This window comes from Scylla paramamosain, chromosome 2 (genome assembly GCF_035594125.1).
Source record: "Scylla paramamosain isolate STU-SP2022 chromosome 2, ASM3559412v1, whole genome shotgun sequence".
Taxonomy (NCBI): domain Eukaryota; kingdom Metazoa; phylum Arthropoda; class Malacostraca; order Decapoda; family Portunidae; genus Scylla; species Scylla paramamosain.
Genome location: NC_087152.1, coordinates 18,700,001 through 18,726,500, shown reverse-complemented (window position 1 = coordinate 18,726,500; position 26,500 = coordinate 18,700,001). Strand labels below are relative to the sequence as shown.

The 26,500-nt window shown below is 34.6% G+C and overlaps 1 protein-coding gene across 7 annotated transcripts in view; it reads left to right on the top strand.

Annotated features, from left to right (window-relative positions):
* The window catches only part of LOC135111444 (microsomal triglyceride transfer protein large subunit-like), a 70,151-nt gene that overhangs the window by 41,055 nt on the left and 2,596 nt on the right, over positions 1 to 26,500 (top strand). For all 7 annotated transcript variants that reach the window (XM_064024781.1, XM_064024753.1, XM_064024761.1 and 4 more), the window contains 11 exons: positions 1,917 to 2,079; positions 2,841 to 2,986; positions 4,167 to 4,327; positions 5,185 to 5,339; positions 8,675 to 8,796; positions 10,623 to 10,835; positions 11,026 to 11,244; positions 11,497 to 11,709; positions 15,892 to 16,086; positions 19,700 to 19,854; positions 20,886 to 21,030. In XM_064024781.1, coding sequence (XP_063880851.1) covers positions 1,917 to 2,079; positions 2,841 to 2,986; positions 4,167 to 4,327; positions 5,185 to 5,339; positions 8,675 to 8,796; positions 10,623 to 10,835; positions 11,026 to 11,244; positions 11,497 to 11,709; positions 15,892 to 16,086; positions 19,700 to 19,854; positions 20,886 to 21,030 — 1,887 coding nt within the window. The remainder of the gene's footprint in view (positions 1 to 1,916; positions 2,080 to 2,840; positions 2,987 to 4,166; positions 4,328 to 5,184; positions 5,340 to 8,674; positions 8,797 to 10,622; positions 10,836 to 11,025; positions 11,245 to 11,496; positions 11,710 to 15,891; positions 16,087 to 19,699; positions 19,855 to 20,885; positions 21,031 to 26,500) is intronic.

The window sequence follows — 26,500 nt, the reverse complement described above, 5'->3', positions numbered from 1 at the left end:
TGCCCTATACAATATGACTAGGTAAATACAATTAGGTAAATACACACTGAGGATAATGCACATATAGGTGTTTGTGTTTGCCAAGCCTTGCTGCCTTGCCTACACATCCTGCCCCTGCTAACTCCTGCATACTGATGTTAGCAGTTAATGCACACTGATTTGTCTCTCCTTATTCATCCATCTGCTGCTCCTGCCTTCCACATGTCCCTCTTCCTCCTCCTCTTCCTTTCTGGCTCTCCATTCATAACAATTCATGTGCCCTACCACTCTCTCTCTCTCTCTCTCTCTCTCTCTCTCTCTCTCTCTCTCTCTCTCTCTCTCTCTCTCTCTCTCTCTCTCTCTCTCTCTCTCTCTCTCTCTCTCTCTCTCTCTCTCTCTCTCTCTCTCTCTCTCTCTCTCTCTCTCTCTCTCTCTCTCTCTCTCAGTGAGGAAGATACCTCATTTGAGAAAGAGAAAATCAAATCACTATTCTGCTCATATCTTCAGGTCTTGTTGGTGATCCATAAAGTAGAGTAATGTTGGAAGCATAAATGGGAGGTAAGGTTGTCTGGAAGACTGAAAATGTTTGTTTAAAAAAAAAATTGTTGTTATAGTACAAGATTATTGAATCATGATCTGTCAGTATTTCTTATTCATAATTTCTACAATTTCTTCATGGGAGGTCTATTTTACTAAGATAAAGACATTAATTCAAATTATTTGTATGTAGAGTGACTTTGTGTTTAAGGAGGATGATTTATATGTACAGCAAAACAAGATGCATTGCTTTTCTAACTAGTAGCACATTTTCATAAAGGTATTTCTTAATTTGATGGAAAGCATAATTTCCTCACAGAATACTGAAACACTTCATTTGGTTCTTTCTAAACATTTAAAGGATGCATATTCAGAACATTTTAGTACACATTAGGTGGTCTGGAATCTCATCTCATCAATCTCATCTCATAATGTACTAAAATTGTATATTCAGTGCCATTGAAACCATAGATGGGTGATAATTTATCGCAATAATGACATCGTTATCAGTTATCTGATAATTATTTTTCTCACATTATTGATTCATTGGTATCACCAATACTTTTGGTTTCAAACTAGTGATAATCAATAAATTTTAGTTTTTGAAACATGAGCATATTGAAATTTTAAACTTTCAAAATCAAATGTAGTAATTTTACTTAAAATAGTACTTTTCATAAGTGAAGAGACAAGATAAACATTGAATTTGAAGTTTTCTAAGATTTTTCTAAGTTTTCTAAGATAAAGTTAAAAATAAAGGTTTGGATTTATTGACCTTTTTATGTAAAATATCAATATTGTTATTGGTATATCGGAATTTGGGATTTATCAGTTTATCAGTTATTGGGCGATAAATTTATCGCCAGTTATTGATTATTGGTTATCACCAATAAGGTCATAGTTATTGATTTATCAGATAAATTTTTTTTTTGTTATCATGCCCAGCTATGATTGAAATATCATGTTGGTGAAGAATTAAATTCATGAAATGAGCCAAATGCATGTCTGTTTCATGAAAGTGAGTATGAGCCACTTTGTAGGTCTGTCTAGTGCTATGTTCAGAGTGTGTAGCAGATAACAAGGTTGTTCAGAATTATAAAGCTGACAGTATCATACGACAATACCTACAGAATCTAACTGCCCACTAACAATGCTGGCTTACACTTTCAGCAAAAAGAATAAAGTAAAATGAAAAAATAAAAAAAATGAATAAGTAAATAAATAAACAAACAGGAAAACTTAATACATTAAAGTTAATACATCTAATGCATGGTTATAACTCTCTTCTCTTTTTTTCTACATCATAAAAAAAAATCTTTATCATCAGAATATGCTGTAAAGTTTGTTTCTTTTTTTCTAAGTAGTGAGTGGTAATTTAACTTGACTTACATTACTTCCAGGTTCTTGATGCAGAGGTCAGTGGTCAAGCAACAACTACATATGTGTTAAATGCAGACAAAATACTGCAAAAAGCTACATCAATGGAAACTCACTTCTTGAGGGTGAAGGCAAGGAAGCAAACTGGAGCAGAGGTCATAAGTAGACAAGTGCTGCAGCTCAAAGGTGAATATGGTTTAGATTTTTTAATATGATAAAGACTGGTTATTAATTTGAATTGGAAATCAGGAAATTACAACCTCAACCATTGTTGTACCTCTCTCTCTCTTGATGTTTTGTCTAGAAGTGGACACTGGCAGTGTCATTAACAAGTGTCCATTCATATTAAAATTACAGCTTTCTCTTTTCATCCTTGAGCCAAGAATTATATTAAAGCAAATGTCTCCTTGGAAGGCAGACTCAATACTTTCTGGCCCCACTAGTTGAACCAGGAGTTTTTATTACTTATCAAACTTATTCATGTAAAGTTATTTACTTATGTATCAATGTATTAAAATCATCAAAATCACTGGACAAAAAAAAAAAAAAGCTTCTTGCCCTTGCAGGATATAACTCTGTACATGATACATTAAATTATACAAGTAAAGTAAAGGAACAGTGAGTTTTATCCTGCCAGTCTGAGCAGTACTACTGTAGTATTTTCTTTTTATGTAACTTGCTTATTTATCGTTTTCATTGTGTAGCATAGATTATTGGTGGTCTTTTACAAAGATCTGACACAAAAAGTTTATTTTTACATTTTTTAACAATTTCATAACATACATATATGTATGTAAGTGCTTAGTTATATATGCTGTATATCCACACTAGTGCTCTGTTAATAATGAACCACCTTATTTTTTTCCACATTTTAATTGCATACATTAAGATTACAATGTTGAAAAGACTTAGTAGGGTATGAAATACACTGTTTGGTTTTCTTTCAGAAAACAGAAAAGTTGCAACTAAGAAATATACTGGAAAAGTAGCAGCAGAGGCTGTCAAATCTATTGGTACTCAGCTTAGAAAGACCTTAGTAACTGAACAGCTAGCAACTAGTCCAGATGCCAAAGAGTGCATTACTTGCAAGTCAGTAAGTATGAAGTATTTCATTTATAGATACACCATCATTCAAAACATATGGGGCATATTTAGATGTTGTCATTTCCCTCTTCCTTCTCCTCCCATATCACTGCTTTCTTCAGTGTTATACTGAATTACTAATGAAATAGTGTGTAGTCTGGGGTGGGCAATGTGTGGGTTAGATTTTCATCTATCAGTTCAGAAAATTATACTGAAAGGAGAGGAAGTTTAATGTACATACATTCATGGACCTTGAGAAAGCACATGAGAGAATTATATGAACTGCAATGCAGGGTGTATTTGAAGGTATATATTGCAAGGAGTAGGTTGTTGTTCGAACCAGAAGCTTTTATTATATATAATAAGGATGCAAATGTATGTGTCAGAGTAAATGAAAAAATGAGTGAAAGTCTTAATAGTACAAGTGGATGGGAGGCAGAAGACTGCAATGTCCCCATGGCTGTTTATCTTTATTTTGACAGTGAATGTAAGAAGAGAGGGTCACCCATTAACATACGAGTATACAATGTGTGTTTGGGCAGAAGTTAACGCTGCACATGATGGCTTTAGTTGCTTACGTCATACGCATCACCAGAGCCGCTGTAGGCACTTACATTCTTGCACAATTCTTTTAATTTATCCTGGTGTTAGCTACGCTTTGTAGATTTTTACAGCATCCCGTAGAGCATTCAATCAACATAATATAGATTTCTCTTATTAGCAATATATACACATGATCCTGAGCAATTTTGATACAGAAATGATAATTTTTTTCCTACCCTTAACTTTCTTTGTCACTTATTGAATATTCAGGTTTGTCTGCTTGATATTAAATATATTAAAAAGGGGTGTATTCTTTTTATAACTTATATATATATATATATATATATATATATATATATATATATATATATATATATATATATATATATATATATATATATATATATATATATATATATATATATATATATATATATATATATTTTTTTTTTTTTTTTTTTTTTTTTTTTTTTTTTTTTTTGGTAGCTCCTTCTTTTACTGTATATCTCTTGTGCTATTGAGGTCTATGTGTGCTGTAGGGTAATTGTATCATGAAACTTCCATTGTTTTGAAAGGGATATCACTTTGATTAGTTAGGAAATAAAGATGAATCTATTCCATGGCTCTGATTATCTTTTCATCCTCAGCTTAAAGATCTTGTCGTCAACTTCCACAACACTTTAAGTCCAAAGAATCAAGGGACTCAGGGAGCAGCCATAGCCTTTACTCGCCTCCTCAGGAAGATGAGAGAGAGTGACCTAGAAACTATTAAAGCAGTGTTGAAGGATAAGAAAAATGCTAAAATTCTGTAAGTTGCACACATTCTTATTTTTATTAGGGGAATAAAATTCCTTAGACTTTGTAGCATTTCACAATCTTTTTCATTTCTTGATTCATTCTTTACTAGACATGCCAAATTCTTTAAATATATTATGTACACAATTGTATAAAAACAAGAAATATTTGGCACATAACTGTAAATGATATGTATACCTGTATACCTATATAGTTGACATAAGAGTAGCTTTTCCATTTTTGTTATATATTCATGTCATTTCCATCATGTCATCCGTGTCATTGTAGTGGCACCCTAGGAAGATAGAGTTAAAAGTGTTTTACATGTACAAGTAGCTTCATTCCTGTTCAAAGTTACATCTTTCACTTTTCTCTTTTTTTTTTTTTCTTTGAAATTTTTGTATCACATTTGTATGCATTTCAGGTTTTTCAGTACATTTTTTTTTATATAAATTTGCCCCAGCTCTTTATAAAGCCTATCCTCTCATCTGCTTTATCTCAGTTGATTTCTCATTTCATCCTTTCAGTTGTCAAATGTTCAGTTTGCCAGATGTCAGTGTTCATTTGCAATATTTTGAAAATTAGTAGCAGCAGTATGTCCTAGAAAAAGTTATTACATAAGGTATGTATATTACTGAAAATTATACATGACATTTACCAACATTTACTGACACTTTTTGTAGTTTTCATTCACTCATAACCTCTACTACAATTTATTGATTCAAGGTATGTTCAACGTAGATAGTATCTTTGTTGAACACGCCTTCCTTTGGAGATGACATTACATGGTAATCATTGATATTAGTTTAATGGTACTGAGGTAGCAGGTTACCAACAAAATATTTGTGTTTTATTTCATAACTCTTCCAGGCCTCAACTACTGGATATTGCAGCAGCAGCCCAAACTTTGCCAGCCCACAGAGCCGCCATGTCAACACTAAAGTTTAATGGATCATTGGAACTCCCTGAACGGTACCTCATCAGCCTTTCACTGGCAACTCATCCATCAGGTCCTATCGTCAAAGGTTAGCTCTTACACCAATGAAAATATTTAATCTTTTATTTTAATTGATTTCAAAAGGACAGTATCTTAACCACAAAGGTTAATTCAGGATGTAATGTACAAGACATAAATGTGGTGCTTCTCCATGGAAATAGGTATAAGGAAATACAGCCAAGACTGTTGCTTTCAAAAGGGGTTTCACACCAATGGTAGATATTTTTCAGTAACTCATTGTATTATGGTATTCCTGTTGTACTCTGATTTATGATTTGACTTTTCCCTTCAGTTATGCTGACATGACACACCTCTTACTAAGTAATACCATACTGAAAACCTTTCATTATCTCATAAGTGTATCATACATTGGATGTGAGAGTGAGTGTTTGTGGTGATATTTTTGTCATGTTGCAGGTGCAGATTTGTGCATATTTGTGGTGTATTTATCTTTTTGTAGTATATAGGGTTCTTTTGTTTCTGTCTATATATCTATTTTCATTTAGTTTTTCCTTTAGCTGATATACAGTTATAACCTCTGGCTCTGTCATCCAGTTTGTTCCAAGTACCTAGATTTCTACAGGTGAAGTAGTATTTTTCTCATTGAAACCTCTCTCTCTCTCTCTCTCTCTCTCTCTCTCTCTCTCTCTCTCTCTCTCTCTCTCTCTCTCTCTCTCTCTCTCTCTCTCTCTCTCTCTCTCTCTCTCTCTCTCTCTCTCTCTCTCTCTCTCTCTCTCTCTCTCTCTCTCTCTCTCTCTCTCTTCTTAAATATACAGCCTTGCCTCATCCCTGCCATTATAGGTTTTCCCTTTTTATTTATTTACTTTTAAATTGAATCATTAACTAATGTATTATAGTTAGAAATGTATTATAGTTAGATCTTCTCTTCCTCTGATTTTATTATCATTATTTCATTTAACATCCATATTTTTCTTTATGAGAATGGACAGGTTTTTAGTTTCTCCCAACTTTTGCAGTCTTTGATTATCTTTTCCTTCTTCTAACCACTACTAACACTGATGCCCTTCTTGATGCATGGATCTCCTCTCTCCTAATGTTCTCATACCATCATAATCTGTAGTTTCTTAGAACATTCATCACATTCTCCACTCCATAACTTACCACTCATCATAAGACACCTTGTCCTTCCACCTCACATACTCCATGTATTACTGCAAGTTTGGTATTTCCATTTCTTTTAGTCTTTTTTCATCCACTAGGTCTTCTAATTCTGGCACTGCCACAATTGCTATTGCTTGTACCCTTACCAGTTTCTGATAGATTTTTTCTTTCCCTTCAGTTGAAAAACCTTAGCATATTTAGCTTGTGGTCTTATCACTGTGATAATTATATTCTTCATCATATCTTTGTCCAAGAAGAGAAAGGCCATCCTTTATGCTCCTGAACATTCTATAAATATTTCTAAATATCTTGCTTAATTGGTTCAGGTGACATGTTGTCCTGCATTAGTATCTTTTCTTTATTCTCTCTTGATGGTATATAATTTCCTAATTACTATTTTCATGTCGGTCTATGTCCACTCTTCCCAAATTGTATTATATGACATTTTCTTGCATTTAAGTCCATCTTCCATTTTATATTCAGTTGGGCTCTCAGAATCTGCTGGGTTGCCAGTGGTCACTGGCTGTTTTAATGTAGGACTTGGTATACACTCTTACAGTTCTTTGGAGTAGCACATTTTAAAATCCATCTCATAATACAACCTATCTTCTACAAAACATTAATTGTGTTTATGCCAATTGTATCCACATGATTTAGTGATACACACTCTACTTAAGAGTTATTATAAGCCTAATGCTTGTAACTAAGTTCTGTTTTCACATTTATTTCTAGTCTCATGCTATATATTTAATTTGAAATATTTTTCTGTTAGTTTCTTTAGGGTCTAATGTTTTATTTGACAAGTCCCAAAAAGAACTGAGTATCACCTGTCAGAAAGGGATATTATGATGGCTGAAACTGTGATACAGGAAAAGGACTAACCAATATCAGACACACTGACTTTTCCAAAACACACACACACACAAAAAAAAAAAAAAAGAAAGAAAAAGAAAAAAGAAAAGAAAAGAAAAAAAATGTTGATTTGTAGTTTTGTTGGTAAATACCAGTCTATACTTATGCTGTGGTTGATTGCACAAACATATGACAAAAGAAGAACTAAGGTGTAAAAGAGCGGGTTGTATTTCCAAAGGAGAAGCATGTAACTCAGAGAAGATTTAGGTAGACACAATGTAAACAAAAAATCTCCACCAGTGTCTTGCTAAAATTTCACATCAATACATGGTTGTTTATTTCATATGTGACAAGATTTCTAAATTTGTTTGTTAATTGTGTAACTTAAATGGTTAAGTAAAGCTTGAATAGAGAAAAAGAAGAAAGCCTTGGTCCCAAGGTGATGATGTATCTCAAACTCATTATAATGTGTGTAGTATTTTGTTCATTTTACCATATTTCTTTGCTTTCTGCTTGATGAAGGTGACTGAAATTGTCCCTGATATTTTATTAGTTGGCTTGATAACACATAAATGACATGAAGATTTTTCTTTCAGCATACCAAGTGCTTTGTGTAAAATGAAGTCAGCCAGTGAATCAGGCTGTTTTTCCATCGATTCCTACTGCCCCAACTAATAAATCTTATAAAAAAGATTTAATATTTCATGTTTTTTTTTTTTTTTTTAGCATCATCTACAAAAGATTTAGATATTTACTTACTCCTTGAGGTATATTACTAAGATACTGTATATATTTATTGTAAACGCCAGTGGGTGTGGCAATCTGCTTGTTACTTCCTCCTCTCCTGTTTATCATCTCTTACTATTGTTATCATTTTTGCTTTTTCTGTAATCTTCCATTTATTTTTCCCCCTTTTCACTTTTTTTTCACAATATTCTTTTATATGAGACCTTGTTAAATGTTTTCCTAAGGTCTAAGTATGCTGTCCATCCATCAACCTCTTTCTTGTGTTTTATCTTTCATTGCTGAGTAATAATTTATGTTATTATGCACATGAACTTCCTTTTCTAAACCTCAATTATCCATTTATTTTTCCTTTTCTATATCAGTGTTCTGCTCATTGTTTCTTAATTACTTTTTATATATTTTGCACACACTAAAATGATCCCAGATACAAGTCTATAATTAAGTCATTCATCTTTAATTCCATTTTTATAAATAGGCATTATATGTATGTGGACATGTTGTCTTTTCCTTTTTTGTTGGAATGTGAGCTATATAAATTGATTTCCTTAGAATGTGATTATAAATTGATTTCCTTAGAATGTGATTATAAATTGATTTCCTCTCCTCACACATGCTGTAACAATAATAATGATCTTCTTGCAGATGTGATTAACCTTTTTAAGAAGGGTGTGCAAAATGAGAAGCTCTCCGAGACACTGGTGTTGACATTGTCTTCCCTCGCTCACACAATGAGCAACATGCAAACCAATGCCAGTGCCACCAGAGTAAGTTAGAAAACAAACAAACAAACAAGAATAATTTACTTTGCTAATAATTTTTGGCATAGTCCTAACATATATTGAAATGATTGTGCAGCAAAATCCTGTGAAAACACCCAGCATTCTTATCTTTTCTAATCTCTAACTTTTCAGTTTGTTCTGTCAAACTGTTCTCACTGTTGTGTTCCTCCAGTCACAATTTCATTTTCATATTCTGTTCTGTTGTTCCAATGTTGTCCCAGGACCCACCAAACCAGAGGTGCATTATGCTTCTGCCAAATAAGAAACATGAAACAGTACTATTCTGATTTTTCCTGGATTGAATATTGTTTCCATGTCAGAGATCCATCTCTGTGTCAGAGAGCATAAGAGAAGTTATTGTTTCAGGCATGGAAGCATATGTTCCATACATTGTATTCTAATCTTAAAGCTTGTAAGTCTTCATTCATATCAGTTTGCCTTTATACTGTTTACTTTAAAGATGTGATCAGCAAACAGTATCACAGACTTCTGCCTCCTAAAACTCATCCCCTTTATATTTCTGACAGAAATCACTCCAAATCATACCAGAAATTCAGAGTGCCTAATCTCCTTCCATTATTTCAAAATAGAGCAGGACAAAGCTTCTATTGTTCACTGCCTCAAAACTAAATTCTCTTGTTTATATGCTCATCAAAACTGTCCAGACAACTATCCTTCTTTGATAGTGACTCTCAACTATACCCTTTCTGCTCTTTCAAATATACTTGGATTCTTATTTTCTATGAATCTCTGTACAATATCTATTTACCTATCTCTTTGATGTCTCATTCCCCCAAGGGGATGGCCACAGCAGAAAGCTTCATCCTTTCCCTATCCCAACTTTCCTTTCTTGCCAGTTCAAGCACCTGGCCTCAATCTCTTTCACATATGTACTCCTTTAACCTATCCTTCCATTTCCCAAGTGCCCTTCCTCTCATATTAGCACCTTCAACTTTGCTCACATACACTTTCTTTACAAACTCTTTGTTGTTCATCCATCTCATACAGCCATACCATCTCAGTGGGTTCCATTTCACCCATTCCACCAAACCACAGTTTACACCACTTATATCATTACTTGTACATTTCTCATATATACTTTCATTACTCTCACCATCCCATTTTGTCATTCCACATGGCCATCTCCAGAATTAAATTGACCTATATTTTTTAAATATTTTCCCTTTTTAATCTTTTGTGCCCTAGGCCAGTCTCTCTCACACATAGTAAAATCTTATCAGTACATATCTTATTAAATTTTGAGCAAGATCATTATAACCTTGAAAAGCAAAACTTTTAAAAGGCTTTCTTAGTACACTGATGATCAGTCACCAAGAATGTGCTGTGCAGTTCTTTTCACCGTATTACATGAAGGATTTAGGTTGGTGAGAGTCAGTATAGAAGAAAATTACTGAAAAGATACAAGGGATGAGAAATATTCCTTACACAGAAAGATTGAAACTTTTGAATATACATTCTTTAGAGAGTTGTAGATTAAGTGTGTATCTAATAGGAAACTTCAAGAGAAGATTAGACAAATTTATGAATGGGCATGATAGGTGGATGTAGGTATGTTTTATAGATTGCCATGTGTAGGCCTTATGACTTCTTACTGTTTTCCTTATTACCTTATGTTGTTATGTTCTTAACAATTTTGATAAGTACTTCATAACATTTTGATAGACAAATAATTGATTTAAAGAATGATGGCAAATGATGTCCAGAAATAAGAAAAAAATATTATAACTTAAGATCTGTAAAGTATAGTTTGCAACCTTCATATTCTGAAAATATTTACTAGTGTACTATAGATAGTTTCAGTTGTGAAGAAGCTGCTGGTTGAGAGACTACAGAACTGCGAAACTGAGGACTGTCAGTTGATGTACATCAGGAGCCTCAAGAATCTTCAAGCCAAGGATTCTGTAGATATACTCCTAGGCTTTGCGGAAGGAGAAGCTCGGAAACCAGCAATTGCTGCTACCAGGGCTCTACAAATAATGCCTAGCAATTACTTAAACAGTGAGGTAATTTGTGATCCATCCGTGTTCCTTATGCTTTACTGCTCTAATTTAGATGTCCAACTTTGTCCTTAATGTTTCATTAATTCTTTTGTTTGTCTGATATTCCCTTGTTTATTCTTTCATTCCTGAAATACAAAGACAGCTGTACCTTGACAGATTTACTTGTGGAACTCAGACAACTCAATATTTCTAGGCATTAAAAAGATTAGAGAGGATCTTTTTGGAACTTGGTCGTCAACATGACTCCAGCGTGAGGGCCATGGCAGCAGACATACTTCTTCAGAATAAGCCAACTGAAGAATTTGTCAAATCTTTGTTGGACGTCTTGTCTTCACAAAGTGCTAGAGAGCTAAATACTGTACTGCTGGGAAGATTATGGGATTTGGCTTCTAGTAATGATAATTTGCAGAAGGTAAGTGCATTGATTGATGTAAGCCCTAGTGCAGGATTCTGCATAATTTAAGCTTAATAACTAATATTTACTTCTTACTTTTTGTGTAGATAAGGTAAAAATTTGATAGTGTTTGCTATTCTGAAAGTAAAGTTTGATTGCTAATATCTTTCCATTTGAAATCTCTTTTGTACTTTCTGATTCCTGAAAACTAAATGTTCCATTGAAGTGCTAGATGTTTTAAATAAATAATCTGTATATATTTTTTTTCAGATCCTTCATAAGATTCTGAAGGATGCCAAGTATGCCAACTATAATGTACTTGGTCAAGGTGGTCTTTCCTCAGCATTTTCACGTCCACTCTCTCAAGACAAAAGTGCCAATTCATCATTCAGTAACATATTAGAGATCCAGAGTGGTCTGCTGAAGAGATCCACTGTTGATGTGTTTGTGGATGTGGATGATGCAAGCATGAGACTGTTGTCAGTAAGTGTATTGTGCAGTATAACTGTAGAATGCAATTTTATTAATCATTTTGTCTTTTGGCTATCTTTATTTTTGAAATGCTTTCTTATATATTATACTATGTTGCATTTTCATAATCAATAGGAGAGCACAAGAATAATTGTAAATAGACACTGACTTATTTTTATGACTTAAATTGGAAATGCTGTGCTCTTTTTTTTTTTGGGGGGGGGAGGGAAACAATATTCAATAAGATCTATAAATCCTAAATTATGGGAAGTTTCTTACATGCATTATATGAAAAATCTTACTATCATTTAGCTCCAATTTAAATTCATTATACTACAGCAGCAGAGACTTGTTTAAATAAATTTTAGCACATTTAATGGTCAGAAAGCCACACAAGAATGCCTTTTTAATTTTTTTTTTTTCATTTTTCCAGTGTCCATAGTGAAAAAGGGTAATATAATTTCTCTTCAATGTTATTTATCTATCTGTTTATCTATCTATATACCAGGCTGGAAATCACACACAGGATGGGCCAGACAAAGCACCACACACTCATACACATATGCACACACATAGCTGTCAGCCCCTGATGGAAAGGGATAGTCTTATGGACAACCTTACTACACCACAGGAATTTATGTGCAGCAGACCTGGCCATATACTTCCACAGTCGCAGCAAGGCCTGACAGCATACTCTGGTTTACCCTTTCCCCTCATATTGAGACTATTCCCTATCCTGTACCTACTCCAATCCCAAGACCACAGTAGATGCAGGGTACTTCCTATGGAGTGTCCCACACCCTAACTGGGTCCATATGCCATTTGGCCTCTCCAGATGAGCCCACTTTCCCAGAAGTCAACAGGACTGTGCCGTTTTCATGCACCCACTACTGTCATTCTCTCATTCACCTCTATCCTGCACAATTGTTCCTACTTGCTGGACAGTAATTCGTCTCTGATTCAGTGTTCTTTTCACAGTTCATCCAGTCCAGGTATAGCCTTCCTTTTAACCATTCACCATACAGATCTGGCCACATTATTCTCCTTGCTAGTTGTTTGTCCTCCATTCTCTCTACTTGCCCAAACCATCTTGACACACATTGATCTGTCTGTCCAGCCAACACTATCAAAACACCAGTTCTTACCTTCTCATTTCTTATTCTGTCCCTCCATGTTACTCCACACATACTCCTCAAACATTCAACTGTTTCTTGTTCCATGTTCTGGGTTTCAGCATTATACAACACAGTGGGTGCCACTGTTCTCTCATATAGCTTTTCTCTTTAGAGTAATATCTAGTCGTCAGATATATTTTATTCAATATTATAATTACATTTGTGTAACATAAAAAAATCAGTAATTTATAGGTCTGATAAGCCAGAGCTTTTGTCCATACCTGAGCATATTAAGATACACTTGAATGACTAGTAAAATAAACTAACCATTTGCAAATTTAAAAGTACATGTAAAAAAATCATATGTAATATTCAAACTTATAAACTACAAGGTACAATTCTTTTAAGTGGGTGTACTATTCCTGGTCAAATATTAATCTTTTCAGGCAGAATTTGAAGGCATTTAAATTGGTGGTTTGCTTGAGGGAGGCAAAGAGGGAGTCCCATAGCACTGGGCCGGCATACTGGATGGGCTGCTTGGCGTGTGAGAATGTGGCTATCAGGACAGCTGTCTTAATGTGCTGTCCTCTAGTGTTATACCTTTGCTAGAACCTCAAAATTCTGCCCATATGCATTGAGACCATTTACAGCTTTGAATACAGATAATAAAGTAAAATATGTAAAGATCTGGTTAGTTTTGAAAATTTTTTTTCACAGAATATGGGTGTGGTTGAATCAAATCTGTTTGCAAATGTAATAATTTTTAAAATATGTTTTTGTATGGTTAGTAACGGTTTGAGATATGTGTGGTATGTATTACCCCCCAATACTACACCATGCATGAGGTAGGGATAAATGAGGGAGTAATATATACATTTCATGGCTACTAAGGTTAGCCATTGTCTAATGTGGAATATGATGCTGCATAATTTGCAGAGCTTGATACTTAACTTATTAATATCCTCTTTTCAGGATAATTTAGAATCAATAAAAACTCCCAGGAACTCGTAGTTTCCATGTGTGTGATTGGTGTATTGCCAATGTAGAGGTGGGGGAGAGAGTAGTTGGAGTTTATGTTGGGAGAAGTATATATAGTGGGTTTTTATCAAGGTTTAGCTGAATTTGTTGGCAGTAATCCATTCATTCAGTTTGTTTAGTTTGGCATTTAGCAAGATAAATAACTGTGTGAGATTTTTGTGGGATACAATATTAGTATCATCTGCAAACTGGATGGACGACACTCTACTACTGGCATTATTGCAAAGGTCATTTATGTAAATGAGAAACAATATCAGGCCTAAAATTGAGCCTTATGGCACATCTATAGTTATTGTTTGGGGAGATGAGGTTGTATTGTCATAGGATACCATTTGTTTTTGGTCTGTAAGGTAGGATTTTCATAGTTTTAGTGGGAGACTTCTAATTCTGATATTTTTCATTTTAGCATGGAGTATTGCGTGATCTAGCATGTTGAATACTTTAGAGAAGTCTAAAAAGATACCAACATCATGTTCATTCTTTTCAAAGTGTGGTTAATGATTTTAGTAAAGAAGTAGAGAGCTGTATCAGTGGAACAGGACTAGAGGAAGCCATGTTGGCTGGGGGATAGCAAGTGGTTGCTGCTGAGGTAGTTTGTGAAGCAAGAGCACATCACCCATTCAAATACTTTACTCAGTGCAGGCAACACAGATATCAGCCAGTAGTTATTAGGGTTGTTTGGGCAGCCTGATTTGAAGATCGGGGTGACATACATTATTTTTAACTTAATGGGAAATACGCCTTCGCGGAAAGAGAGATTAATTATGTAAGATAATGGTAGAGAGATTAGAGTAGCTATACAGTTAAGGATTTCGGCTGTTATACCATCATGGCCACTCGGCGAGTTTTTCATCGCTTTTATTATATTTTCTACTAACGGCATAGCTTTGGTCAGGTAAAGAGACATATTGGTTGGGTTGCCTAAAAATGTTTGAATGGTTGTTTGGGTTGTTGGGATATTTTCTGAAATTTCATTACTGACATTTATGAGGTGATTATGTAATTCTTCACTAACACTATTATTTTATTTAGATTTTGACTGCGGTGTAAGATATTATTCAAAACCTTCCCAAATATTCTTGCAGTTGCCCTGTTCTTTATTTAACTCATTAATATTGTATTGTTTTTTTGTATTGTAGATGACATCATTTAGCTTGTTGCGATATTCCTTATATATGTGTTCATAGGTTAGGGACCACTAACTTGCCAGTCCTTCCAATTTATACTTTTCTTTCACGGATCATTGTATTTCTGCTGTGATGTAGTATTTATGTATATGGTCTTTACATTTTTTTTATGATTGCCAATGTAAATGTTTGTGTAAATGTATCACACACCATACCATAAAAATCTTTGAATGCCATATTCAGACAAGGCTCTTCATAGACTGCATCCCAATGAATATTACTCATATTGTTAGTAAATAGTTCAAGGAAATGGGGAGAAGTTACACACAAACTTGGTGGTGTGGGATGGGTGAGTGACATGTTGGGGGTGGAGAATGTGGATATTATGGGGAAATATCTAGTTTCCTGTGTTTAAATATCTTCAGTCCACCAAATACTTTTCCTGATTCTCTCTTTTCAAATACCGTCACCTTATTTTTCCCAACATTCACCTTCAAATTCCATCTTACACAGCCTATAGAAAATATCACTCTCAGAAGTTCTCTACCACTCTTTGCTAGTGTCATTTGCAAATGGACCTGCTACTACAGAACATTACATTCCATTCTGTCTCAGCCTTGCATCAGCATTTCCTACTTTAGCTTTTATCTCCCTCATACAGCCATCAAGAGAATTAAAAAAAAATAAAAAATACAGAAGCATCATATATCCCTATCTCACTTTTTAAATCTCTTACTTAATGTAAGTTGAGAATCCACTATATTTACCTTCTTGTAAAGCAAGAAACAGATTCAAGATAATGTATGAATGGAAAATTGTTACTTTTATAGGTTGTATGTATTTAATTTCCTAAGTTTTAATGTGCACATAATAAAAGACTTTGCATCTCATATTTTTTCCTTAATTTCTTGCAGTTTGGCATGTTTGCGGGTGGGCTTAGTGTGTTTGGTGGGGAGGATGCTGTGGATGATGGAGAAGAAGCCAACGCAGGGATAGAGATAACACTGCTGAACACACAGCTACGTCCTTATGTGTTCTTCACAGGTCAAGGAGAGCTAATGGGACATGTTTGGTCTGGAACAGGATCAGAAAGAACCACAGCTCTTCAGGTATGTTAGTATATTCAGTAATGAGAGAAATGCATGTAGGAATATTTGCAGTAGAAATATAATACATAATGTAAACTTACAGAGTTATATTATGTTGAATTGTTGAATTTCCATAGAATTTTCAGTTATTCATATGTAACTGACTAATCCTGCTTTGTGTTCTTTTCCTGTTTGAATAATATTTGTATGGTTCTGACTATATTTTTTAACTAATATGTATCTATTTATATGCCAGCCCAACTATTCCACACAGAATGGCCAAGACAAAGCACCACACACACACACACACACACACACACACACACACACACACACACACACACACACACACACACACACACACACACACACACACACGTATGAAGGATATATATATATATATATATATATATATATATATATATATATATATATATATATATATATATATATATATATATATATATATATATATATATAAGAAGAGAAATGAATGAGGAGGAAAGAAACAAGGTGAAAGAGTTAAAAGAGGAGGCTAAGACAAAAAAACAAAGAGAGAACACAAAAGAAATGGGTCCACAATAAATGAAATTAAAGTTATGTATACAAACATAGATGGATTAGTGTCCAGCCTAAGGGAACTAAGAGATTATTTACATGAAAAGAAACCAGAAGTGGCATGCATTACGGAAACAAAACTAACAAGGGAGATTAATTTTGAATTTGAAGAAGAAGGATATAACACATGGAGAAGAGACAGAAAGAATAAGGGAGGAGGAGGACTGATGATTCTAGTAAGAAAAAACATCTTGATAGAAACAGTGGAATATGGTGAAGGGAGGCCAGAAACATTGAGTGTGGAGATCAAGATCCAAGGACAAGAAAGCAGAAAAATTATTGTTGCGTACATGCCTCCAAAGACCAACACTTGGGGGACTGATGATTATAAGCACATGCAAAGCGAGTTCATAAAAAGTATAGATGACATGCTAAAGATAAGAAACAAGGTGTTACTAGTAGGAGATTTTAATAGCAAGGAGATAAACTGGGGGGAGATGGAGGTGACAGGGATTGCCAGTACATGGAGTGAAGAATTTTTACAGACTATGATGATAAACACGATGGATCAATGGGTGAAAGAAAATACTAGGTACAGAGGGGAAGATGAACCATCACTACTAGACTTGGTTTTTACAAAAAGCCAGAAAATGAACCAAGTATAGAATATTTGTGTCCAGTGGGAAAAAGTGATCATGTGAAGATGGAGATAGAGATCAAAGAAGAAGTGCCAAAATTCAATGAGGAATATAAAAATGAGAGAAAAAATTATGCTAAGGCAGACTTTACAGGGTTAAAGAAATTCTACGGAGAGCTTGATTGGAGTAATTTATTAAGAGGTATGGAGGTGCAGAAAAAATATGAAGTGTTTTTAAGCAAGTTTAGAGAAGGTGTTGAAAGATATGTGCCAAGATATAAGGTAAAAGAAAATAGGAAAGTGTGGTTTAATGCAAAGTGCGCAGAGGCAAAAAAGAAGGAGGAGAGGGCATGGAAAAAAATGAGGAAACAATGGAATGAGATAAATAGAGAAGAATACAGGACAGCTAGAAATGATTATGTTAAAATAAGAAGAGAAGAAGAAAGAAATTTTGAAAGAGATGTAGTTGGAAAGTGTAAAGAAGAACCCAAACTTTTCTATAGATATGTAAATGGAAAAATAAAGCATAGAGATACCATTACAAAGCTGACGAAAAATGGAGAAATTTATGAAACCACACAAGAGATGGCTGAGATACTGAATAAAAGCTTTAAGTCTGTATTTACAAGAGAAACTGTCTTTGCATCACTGGGAGATGAGGAACAACAGAAAGGAATAGAAAACATACAAGTGGAAAGAAAAGAAATTAAAAGACTACTGGAAGAGCTAGATACTAGGAAGGCAATGGGACCAGACGAAGTAAATGGATGGATGTTGAAAGAATGTAGAGAGGAATTGGAAGAACCAATATGGAGATAATTAACAGTTCTTTGAAGGAGGGAAAAGTACCAAAGGAATGGAAGAGAGCAAATATAGTACTGTTATACAAAGGAGGTAATAAAATGGAACCACTGAATTACAGACCAGTCTCACTCACGAGTATTGTAAGTAAACTCTGTGAAATAGTCATTAAAAACAGATGGGTGCAATATCTTGAACAAGAAAATATAATAACAGAAAAACAATTTGGTTTCAGGAAAGAGAGATCTTGCAAAACAAACTTACTGAGCTTTTATACAAGAGTAATAGATAAAACTGCAAGAGAGAGATGGTTGGGTTGATGCAGTCTATTTAGATCTGAAAAAAGCTTTTGATACTGTTCCACATAAAAGTCTCATATGGAAACTGGAACATCGAGGAGGGCTAAAAGGAAAAATACTTAAGTGGATGAAGGATTATCTCCAAGGTAGGGAAATGAGTACAGTAATCAGAGATAATAAATCAAGTTGGTGTGAAGTAACAAGCGGAGTACCACAAGGGTCTGTGTTGGCACCTATAATGTTTCAGGTCTATATAAATGATATGACGGTGGGTTTAAATAGCTACATTAACATGTTTGCAGATGATGCAAAATTGATGAAAGTAATAAAGAACCAAGAGGATTGTGAGGAACTACAGAGGGATATTGATAGAATTTATGAATGGAGTAAACGATGGAAATTAGAATTTGATATAAAGAAGTGCCATGTAATGGAGATGGGAAGAAGTAAAAGGAGACCTTCATGGGAGTATAAGATGGGAGGAATCACAATACTAAAGAGCAAAGAAGAAAAAGACTTGGGAGTAATAATTCAAGACACGCTATCACCAGAAAAACACATCAATGGAATATTTGGCTCTTCATATAATTTGCTAGCAAATATCAGGGTGGCATTTAATTACCTAGACAAAGAAATGATGAAGAAAATTATAACACACATGATACGCCCCAAACTGGAATACGCAGCAGTGGTATGGTCTCCACACAAGAAGAAAGATATAAGGAAATTGGAAAGAATACAAAGAACAGCTACGAAAATGATACCTGAATTGGAAGACCTAAGTTATGAGCAAAGACTGGAAGAAATTGGATTACCAACACTGCAAGAAAGAAGGGAAAGAGGAGACCTGATAACAATGTTCAAATTAATAAACAACATGGAGAAGATAGACAGAGATGACCTAGTTGTAAAAGTGGAGGAAGGAGATAGACATACAAGGGGACATATGAAGAAATTAAAGAAGAGTCATTGTTTGGGAGATATTAAAAAATACAGCTTTCCGCATCGAACGGTTGAAATATGGAATAACTTAAAAGAAGAAGTGGTTGCGGCAAAGAGTGTGCACATGTTTAAAGAGAGATTAGATAAATTCGGGTATGGAGACAGGACTAATTGAGCTTTGGCTTGGACCCTGTACTATACAACTAGGTAAATACACACACACACACACACACACACACACACACACACACTCTTAACCCGCTGTTCCACCGTAGAAAGGAACTTATGGTATAATGCAAGAAATGACAGCAAAACTGATACAGTTTAAGAAACTTGTAGCCTTTAGTTATGATTACAGGTACTTTACATGTGAGTAATAAAGTGTCTTGATTGGCAGGGCACACTTCTGCTGCAGGACCACCTCCAGATAGTGCCTCTGCAGAATGGTCTTAATGCTGAGCTGCTCCTGAATGGTGCACTGTCTTATGACTTGGCAGGACAGATTCAGGTTTCCCTATGGAATCGTAATGCTCATAGTCTTGTTGAAGTTGGGTGAGTAAAGTATTTTTTTGCATCATGACACTAGATATTTGTAACTACTATCTGTTTCAGGAGCTATATCACACTGTTTTAAGAAATAACATTTTAAGAAAACGTTAGACATGTCCACCTTCCATGTGACCTTCCTCTCTTATTAGCACATTCAGTTTCATTTACACTTTCCTAACAAACTCTTCATTCTTCATCCTTTCAGTGCGGCCAAAATATCTTACCTTTCTTTTTTGCCCATTCCACTACTTTACAATTCATTCCATTTGCACAGGCACTCATAGTACATCTGTCATACATTTTCATTCCTCACCACATGCCTCTCTCAGATAACTTGATTCCAGAGCATGCATTCTTGATTTGTGTCCTTTTCTGTGTCCAAGCCTCTGATCCATATGTCAATATTGACAGGAATAAACTATTTCTTAAACTAGTCATTGCATCTATGGACACATTTCTCCTTTTCAATAACCTTAATAAGTGATCTTATAATACACCTATATTTTATAGCACCATCTCTTTTTCCCCATCTGTCTCACTGTGTTTACATAACACTGTTGTAAGGTACTTACAGGTAAGGTATCTTTTGTACATAGCTGCATATGTGCATCTTTGATTTTATCAATTTCATAGTATTTTTTCCTGGTACATGTAGAAATAACCTTCAAAATCATTTATTAGTCAGAACCCAAAGCTGTAGAATGAAAAGATTCACATTCTTAGGTACTTTGCACACTTCTTTAAGAGATATAGTAGTTGATATGTATTGAGTATTATGCTCATCTTTGGATTAAATTTAAATTTGAATTAGAATTTTGGTATATTAAATACTTGTTCCTTATGTAATTTCTGTATTAGGCTTCAGTTATACAATATAATATATAGTTTGTGTTTTTTCCCCTCTCACTTTTACATTTGGTTTCCCTGTTCTGCTAGAGCTAGGATGGAGCTTCCTAACAGAGGACTTTGGTTGTGACATTTGGGGACTGTTACCCCAAATAATAATGCTGTGGTATTTTATTTGCAACTTTCAGAGCTGCCATGGTCATCCAGGGAGTGGCTCGTGTTGACAGCTCTTTCATTCAGACACTGATTGAGTTCAATGTAGGAACACAAGCTCAACTGAATTTCATGTCAGATCTTGAGTTTTATGATGATGTCATGATGTGCCTGAAAATGGTGAGTTTTGAGGATTTCATTTTTAGTTGTCCAACTATCAGAGACAAATCATAGCCACCATACAGTTTCCATTTAATCTATTTGCAATTAATTTTATATATATTCTGCCTATCTATCTCTCTGATGCCTCACTTCCTCTGAGAGTATCCTCTGAGGAAGTGGCCTCCTCTTCTCTCTTTTTACACTTACCAGAGTTAAATTTCATTTGCCATCTGTTGCTCCACTTCCACACTTTGTCTATATCTCTTTTTAATTCTTCACAATCTTACATTCCTTTCACTTTTCTCATAAGTTTTGCATTGTCAGCAAAAAAACTCACATAGCTGGATACATTCTCCACCATATCATTTACATACACTGCAAACATTATTGGTGCCAACACTGACCCTTGGGGGACCCCACTTAATACTGGGCTCCACACTGATGTCTAGTCCCTAATTACTGTTCGCATCTCTCTGTTTTCAAGAAAATCATCCATCCATTTCAGCATTTTTCCATTTACACCACCTATCTTTTCTAGCTTCCACAGCAGTCTATTATGTGGTACTTTATTAAAAGCTTTTCTTAAATCTAGATAGATACAGTCTGCCCAACCACCTCTCTTCTGTATGATATGAATCACTTGAATAATAACATAATAAATTAGTGACACAAGATCTTCCTTTTCTAAAGCCAAATTGACAAGTTGTGAGAATGTCCTTATCTTCCAAAAACTTGGTCCATTTGTTCTTTATTATCTTTTAACATATTTTTGTAACCACACTCATCAGCAAAACCAGTCTATAATTTAGTGGGTCTTGTGTGTCTCCTCCTTTAAATATGGGTACAAGGTTTGCCCTTTTCCAATCCTGTGGAACTATTCCTTCATTAATAGAGGTACATATGATGGTATGTAATTTATTGTTAAGCTGGTTACTGCATTCTTTTATTACCCATCCCAACACTCCATCTGGTCCTGTGGCCTTTCTCACATCTAACATTTTGATGATTTCATCAATTTTCTCTTTTGTTACTTTAAATTCCTCTATTTTTCCATTTTCAGGTGTGCACAATGGCCTTATAAATTCCTTTTCCTTTGTAAAAACTTCCTTAAAGCTCTTATTCATCACTTCTGCCATCTCTTTCATGTCTTCATAAACCAATTCATCTACCATTAGCTTTCCTATACTCACTTTGCTTTTCAGTTTACCATTCACATATCTATAGAAAAGTTTGGGTTCATGTTTATACCTGTCTATTATATCTTTTTCAAATTGTCTTTGTTCATCCTTCAGGATCTTCACATAATCATTTCTTGCTTGTTTCTAATTATTCCATAGGCTAATTCTTTTACTTTTTCCCCATTTTTTTCCATGTATCCTCTTTCGTCCTTCTTGTTGCTTTGCATCTTTTATTAAACCACTCTTTTTTACCAGCTATTACTGTCTGCTTTTTAGGCACAAATTTTTTTTTCACCTTTTTTTATATATTTTAAGAAATTCATCCCACTTCTCTTGGATCCCTGTAGCCTTATGGAACCTATCCCATCTCTCCTCTTGAAAAAACTTCCTCATGTTATCAAAGTCTGCCTTACAGTAGTTTAATCTCCCAACATAGTGTTCTTCATTCCTTTGATTCTCTATTTCCTCATTTATATTGAATTCTATGGTAGCATGGTCACTTTTGGCTAATGGACACCCTTTGTGAACATTCTCATTTCCTTCTGATTTACTAAATAATAGATCTAGTCTTGATGTTTCTCCATCTTTTCCGAATCTTGTATCACCTTTTATCCATTGAGTTAATATATTATCCATTGCCAGCTGTAATAATTTATTTCCCCAAGATGATACTGTTCTCTCCGTGTACCACTGTTCCCAACACACCTTACAGTTAAAGTCTCCCATCATGATCAGTTTATCACTACTTAGCATTTTCTCTATCCAGTTCACTGTGTCTTTTATCATTATTTCATATTCTTTGTTTGACCAGACATTGGTTTTTGGTGGTGCATACGTCACTATGTATTGCCTTTTTTTGCCTTATGTATTTTCCACTCCAATTTTTATTGCCTCTGCTAATCCGTTGCCATATTCTGTTTCAACTACCTTTAAGCTTTTCTTAACTAGAAATATCACTCCTCTTTCTTTCTTATATGTTCTACTTCTTTTCCATAAATTGTATTGATCTTGTCCAATGTTCTTTACCTCTAGCTCATCATATAATTTTATTTCTATGAGGCCCATTATATCTGGACTTTTCTCACTTAAATAAACATTTAATTCCCTTAATCCCAAGATGAGTCCATTAATGTTAGTGTAAGCTACCTTCAAAGTGCCCTTTTTACTCCTTAGCTTGTTTCCCTGTTCTCCCTCCTATTCAGGTACCACTTCCCCACTTTCATGTACAACACCCTCCAATAGAATATCTCCTGCTCTTTTGATCTCTTCTCTCATTTTTTTTTTTTTTTTTTTTTTTTTTTGTTTTACCTTTGCTTCCTCCCTCATTTTAATGAGCTCTTTTCTTTCCTTTTCATTTAAGTCTCTTCTCAGCCAAATGTTTTTTGTTACCTCACCTTTAGCTAATCTCCAGGCCCCTGCCAGAACCTCCTCAGCTTCCTTCTGTAATTTAAATTTTATTCTTATGGGTCTGTGCCCTTCACCTGTGAATTTCCCAACTTTGTGATATTCTTCCACTTCATTAACCAGACATCTTCCCTCCTCTTGTACCTTTCCCATCACTTTGTTTACTATCTCTTTCAGCTCTTTCTCTCTTACTGCTTTGTTGATTTCCTTAATATCCTTAACCCCAAAGACAATTATACACTTCTTTTTGTCAACTCTCTCTCTTACAAGAGTTCATTTGTCTTGATAACATTTACCACCATTTGCATTATTTTGGCCTCATTTAATTGTTCTTCTATTGTTTTCTCAAAGTTTACTGCCTTTCTCTGTATGATCTCTTGCTCACTCATTTGTTTCTCCAACAAATGTGTATTTACCTACCTAGTTGTATAGTACAGGGTCTGAGCCAAAGCTCAATTATTCCTGTCTCCATACCCGAATTTGTCCAATTTCTCTTTAAACGTGCACACTCTTTGCCGCAACCACTTCTTCTTTTAAGTTATTCCATATTTCAACCGTTCGATGCGGAAAGCTGTATTTCTTAATATCTCCCAAACAATGACTCTTCTTTAATTTCTTCATATGTCCCCTTGTACGTCTATCTCCTTCCTCCACTTTTACAACTAGGTCATCTTTGTCTATCTTCACCATGTTGTTTATTAATTTGAACATTGTTATCAGGTCTCCTCTTTCCCTTCTTTCTTGTAGTGTTGGTAATCCAATTTCTTCCAGTCTTTCCTCATAACTTAGGTCTTCCAATTCAGGTATCATTTTCGTAGCTGTTCTTTGTATTCTTTCCAATTTCCTTATATCTTTCTTCTTGTGTGGAGACCATACCACTGCTGCGTATTCCAGTTTGGGGCGTATCATGTGTGTTATGATTTTCTTCATCATTTCTTTGTCTAGGTAATTAAATGCCACCCTGATATTTGCTAGCAAATTATATGTGGAGCCAAATATTCCATTGATGTGTTTTTCTGGTGATAGCGTGTCTTGAATTATTACTCCCAAGTCTTTTTCTTCTTTGCTCTTTGGTATTGTGATTCCTCCCATCTTATATTCCCATGAAGGTCTCCTTTTACTTCTTCCCATCTCCATTACATGGCACTTCTTTATATTGAATTCTAATTTCCATCGTTTACTCCATTCATAAATTCTATCAATATCCCTCTGTAGTTCCTCACAATCCTCTTGGTTCTTTATTACTTTCATCAATTTTGCATCATCTGCAAACATGTTAATGTAGCTATTTAAACCCACCGTCATATCATTTATATAGACCTGAAACATTATAGGTGCCAACACAGACCCTTGTGGTACTCCGCTTGTTACTTCGTGTGTGTGTGTGTGTGTGTGTGTATTTACCTAGTTGTATTCACCTAGTTGTGGTTCACGGGAGGGGAGTGATCTCATAGTATCCCATCTCTATATCTATCCAGTTTGGTCTTAAAAACATGGACAGTTACAGCATTGACAATATCTTCACTGAATTCATTCCATTTGTTCAGACTTCTATTAGGAAAACTATACTTCTTGATGTCTCTTCTACAGTTAACTTTCTTCAACTTCTTACTGTGTCCCCTTGTACTCTGTTAAAATTTATAAACATTTTTTGTCCACATTTTCCATACCATTTATCATTCTATAGATGTTTATTAAATCTCCTCTCTCTTTCCTATTTTCAAGGGTAGGGATTTCCAACATTTTTAATCGCTCTTCATAGGTCAACTTACTCAACTCCAGACTGCTCTTTGTACTCTTTTTAATTTTATAATATTCCTCTTTGTATGAGGAGACCACACCACTGCCACATGTTCCAATCTTGGTCTTATCATGGAAATCAACTTTTTTATCATTCCTTCACCCAAATATGAGAATGCCAGTCATACTCTTTTTAATAAATTTATCATCTCTCCAGTAATTTTATCAATGTGTCTGTCTGGAGTCAAATTTTCAGTAATTGTTACTCCTAAATCTACTTCCTTTTTTGACTTCTTTAGCTTCACACCATCTATCTCATAATGATATTGTATTCTTTTCTTACTCTTCCATTACTTTACAAATTACAAATTCCATTACTTTACATCTACTTAATTGAATTCCATTTGCCAAGATTTACTCCATCTATTTACTCGTATCTTATTTAAATCATCTTGCAGTAACATACAGTCATTTACGTTTTCTACCCTTCTCATCAGCTTAGCATCATCTGCAAATAAGTTCATATAACTGTCTATTTCTTCATTTAATACATGTAATACATGTAATGTAATACATGTATATGTCGTTCACATATACATGTATTACAAACATTATCAGTCCCAACACTGACCCCTGTGGAACACCACTAGTTACTCTCAGCCAAGATGAATTTTGGTCTTGTATTACAGTTCTCATCTCTCTATCATCTAGATAATCCTCCATCCACTCCAGCAGTCTTCCTCCAATTTTTTCATAATTTTTTTTTTATCTTCCATAGCAGTCTTCGGTGTGGTATTTTTTCAAACACTGTCTTCAAGTCTAAGTAGACACCATCCACCCATCTGTCTTTCTCCTGCATAACATTGACTACCCTTGAATAAAAGGACAGTAAATTCATGGAGCATGATCTTCCCCTCCTAAATCCAAATTGACAATTTACTAAAACTTAATCTCTTTCCAAATGTTCCATCCATCTTTCCTTTATTGTTCTTTCACATAGTTTTCCTTCAACACTAGTCAAGGACACTGGTCTATAATTTAGTGAGTTTTCCTTATTTCCTCCTTTGAATATTGGTGTAATATTTGCTCTCTTGCAATCTTTTGGTACTTTTCCCTGTAATAGTTATGTCACCACTAGACTTTGAATTTTATCAGCCAGTTGTTTC